General features: G+C 70.8%; 1 protein-coding gene across 1 annotated transcript in view; it reads left to right on the top strand.

The window, feature by feature from the left end:
- Nucleotides 1-3061, top strand: part of MAMDC4 (MAM domain containing 4) — a gene marked incomplete at its 5' end in the record, with an annotated part of 7007 nt that overhangs the window by 2738 nt on the left and 1208 nt on the right. The window contains 10 exons of the mRNA XM_015572330.1: nt 162-308; nt 891-1007; nt 1130-1264; nt 1376-1509; nt 1573-1786; nt 1884-2021; nt 2141-2259; nt 2340-2430; nt 2568-2714; nt 2885-3055. Coding sequence (XP_015427816.1) covers nt 162-308; nt 891-1007; nt 1130-1264; nt 1376-1509; nt 1573-1786; nt 1884-2021; nt 2141-2259; nt 2340-2430; nt 2568-2714; nt 2885-3055 — 1413 coding nt within the window. The remainder of the gene's footprint in view (nt 1-161; nt 309-890; nt 1008-1129; nt 1265-1375; nt 1510-1572; nt 1787-1883; nt 2022-2140; nt 2260-2339; nt 2431-2567; nt 2715-2884; nt 3056-3061) is intronic.

Genomic DNA, 3061 nt, shown 5'->3' on the forward strand with positions numbered 1-3061 from the left:
GGCCCTGGCATTGATGCCAGCGGGGCTGCAGCTGGTGAGCCCCCCCCACCCCCGACCCCACTCCCCACCCCCCACCCCAGGCAGCCTGAAGCCTCTGCTCTGCCTCTTCCGCAGGGGGTGGGTGTCCAGAGCTGGGGGTCCCTGGAAGGAGTCGCTCTAAGGCCCCGCTCTCCCAGGGCACTTCCTGTCCCTGCAGAGGGCCTGGGGACAGCGGACAGCAGCGGCCAGGGCCCTCACACCTGCCCTGGGCCCCTCGGGCCGCCACTGTGAGCTCCACATGGCTTATTTTCTGCAGAGCCACCCCCAAGGTACTGCTCACCTGCCTTCCCTGGGGCCTCTGCCCAGCCCTGAGGGGTGGAGCTGGGAGGTGGGCCCTGCAGGGGGGTGCCCTGCAGGAGGGGGGCGAGCAGCTGACCCCTGGTGCCCCCTCGGCCAGGCTTCCTGGCGCTGCTGGTGGTGGAGGGCGGTGCCCGGGAGCTGGTGTGGGAGGCCCGGAGCAGCAGCAGCGCCTGGAAGGCGGACACAGTCCTCCTGGGGCAACGCCGCCGGCCTTTCCAGGTGAGGGGGCAGCCACGTGAGGGGGGGCCATGGAGCTGCCTGGACCTAACAGCTCTCCCCCGTGCCCCCATGAAGCTGGAGTTTGTCGGCCTCGTGGACTGGGAGGGACCTGGCCAGCAGGGTGCCGGGGTGGACAACGTGACCCTGAAGGACTGCAGCCCCACCGTGGCCACCAAGAGAGACACAGGTCCCACCCCCATCCCCACTCCTCCACACTGACCACCTTAGGGACCCCAGAGACCCACCCGAGAGCTCACCTCCCAGCTTCCCAGGCCTCAGGAGGGATAGAGGGGAGTCCTGGGGGGGGGGGGCTGACCCCTCCTCCCCCCCAGAGGTCTCCTGTAACTTTGAGCGGCACACGTGTGGCTGGCACACGGGCCACCTCACCGACGCCCACTGGCACCGGGTGGAGAGCCGTGGGCCTGGGTACGACCACACCACAGGCAAAGGTAGGTGGGAGCACCCAGACTTAGGGGCAGTGCCCAGGCCTGGGAGTCAGTTTGAGGCCTGGGCTGGAGGGCAGCCTCTTGGAGTCCGTGCAGCTCAGCCGTGTCAACTCCCCCGCCCGCAGGCTACTTCATGCTCCTGGACCCCGTGGACCCGCTGGCTCGGGGCCCTGGCGCCCACCTGCTCACCCAGCCCCAGACGCCGGCAGCCCCTCAGCAGTGCCTGTCCTTCTGGTACCACCTCCACGGGCCCCAGATCGGTGAGTGCCCGGCGCCGGGCAGGGCTTGAGGCTCAGGTGGCCCAGGTTCTGGAGGAACTGGGGCGCGGGCAGGGAGGGCCTGGTCCCCCCTCAGCGCCACTCGCCCCACAGGGACCCTGCGCCTGGTGATGAGGCAGGATGGGAAGGATGTGCACCTGTGGTCAAGGTCCGGCACCCAGGGCAACCGCTGGCACCAGGCCTGGGCCACCCTCCACCACCCGCCAGACACGGGCGCCCAGTACGAGGTGAGGTCTGCCTCTGGGGCGAGGGCCAGGGCAAGGCCCGGCGCTGACACCCTCCGCCCCCAGCTGCTGTTCGAGGGCCTGCGGGACGGGTTCCACGGCTCCATGGCGCTGGACGACCTGGCCCTGCGACCGGGGCCCTGCTGGGCCCCCCAGCACTGCTCCTTCGAGGACTCGGCCTGCGGCTTCTCCACTGGGGACCTCTGGATGCGCCAGGCCCACGCCACGGGCCACGCCGCCTGGGGCCCCCGGGCTGACCACACCACGGAGACAGCTCATGGTGCGTCCTGGGCTGGGCGAGGGGCTGAGGGTGGGGCCAAGGGCAGGTGAGGTCAGGGAGGGTCGGGCAGCAGGCTGGAGCTGGCTCCCTCGCCCAGGCCACTACATGATCGTGGACACGAGCCCACAGGCCCTGCCCCGTGGCCACGCGGCCTCCCTGACCTCGGAGGAGCACCAGCCCCTGGCCCAACCCGCCTGCCTGACCTTTTGGTACCACCTGAGCCTCCGAAACCCAGGTGAGGGCTGCCAGGAGGCGGGTGGTCCGCCCACACCAGCCCCGTGTCAAGCCACATGGCAGCCACTGCTTCGGGCTGAGGGCATGGGCCGCTGCTGACCGGCCGGCGCTTGGGGGCAGGTACCTTGCAGGTCCGCGTGGAGGCGGCAGAGCGGCACCGGGTGCTGAGCATCAGCGAGCGTGGGGGGCTGGCCTGGCGCCTGGGCAGAGTGGCCGTGCAGGCCCAGCAGGCCTGGAGGGTGAGTGCCGGGGCGGGGCCCTCCCTCCCTGAGGGCTGTCCAGGCCAGGCGTGGAGCTGCCTCACTCCGCGCCTGCCCAGGTGGTGTTTGAGGCCATGGCCGCTGGTGTGGAGCACTCCTACATCGCGCTGGATGACCTGCTGCTCCAGGATGGACCCTGCCCTCCGCCAGGTGGGCGCCCTGCAGCCTGGCCCTGGGACCTGCCGTGACGCATGGGTGGGACCAGCTCTGTGCCAAGCATCCCCAGCAGCGGTGGTGCCCCAGGGATGGGGGCGGGGCAGCACCACTCACTGCCGGGTCCCTCGCAGCTTCCTGTGACTTTGAGACGGGCCTGTGTGGCTGGAGCCACCTGTCCTGGCCCAGCCTGGGAGGGTACAGCTGGGACTGGAGCAGTGGATCCACACCCTCCCGGTACCCCCAGCCCCCCGTGGACCACACCCTGGGAACTGACGCAGGTGGGTCTGGGTCAGGGAGGGGCCCCAGAGCTACACACACACCAGGGCGCCCGCCACACCCCCGCCAGGGCCAGCAGCCCAGCTCAGCCAGGCTCCCTCAGGGTCAGAGGCCTCTGGCCAGGGGTCAGTTCCTGTCGATCACTGGGCCCCCCTTTCTCTCTCGTTCCCAGGCCACTTTGCCGTCTTTGAAACAGGAGTGCTGGGTCCGGGGGGCCGGGCAGCCTGGCTGCGCAGCCAGCCCCTGCCTCCCACCCAGGCCTCCTGCCTCCGCTTCTGGTACCTCATGGGCTTCCCTGAGCACTTCTGTGAGTCGGCGGGCCAGCGGGCGGGGTGGCGGGGCAGCGGGG

Source organism: Myotis davidii, unplaced genomic scaffold, assembly GCF_000327345.1.
Source record: "Myotis davidii unplaced genomic scaffold, ASM32734v1 scaffold609, whole genome shotgun sequence".
Lineage (NCBI taxonomy): Eukaryota > Metazoa > Chordata > Mammalia > Chiroptera > Vespertilionidae > Myotis > Myotis davidii.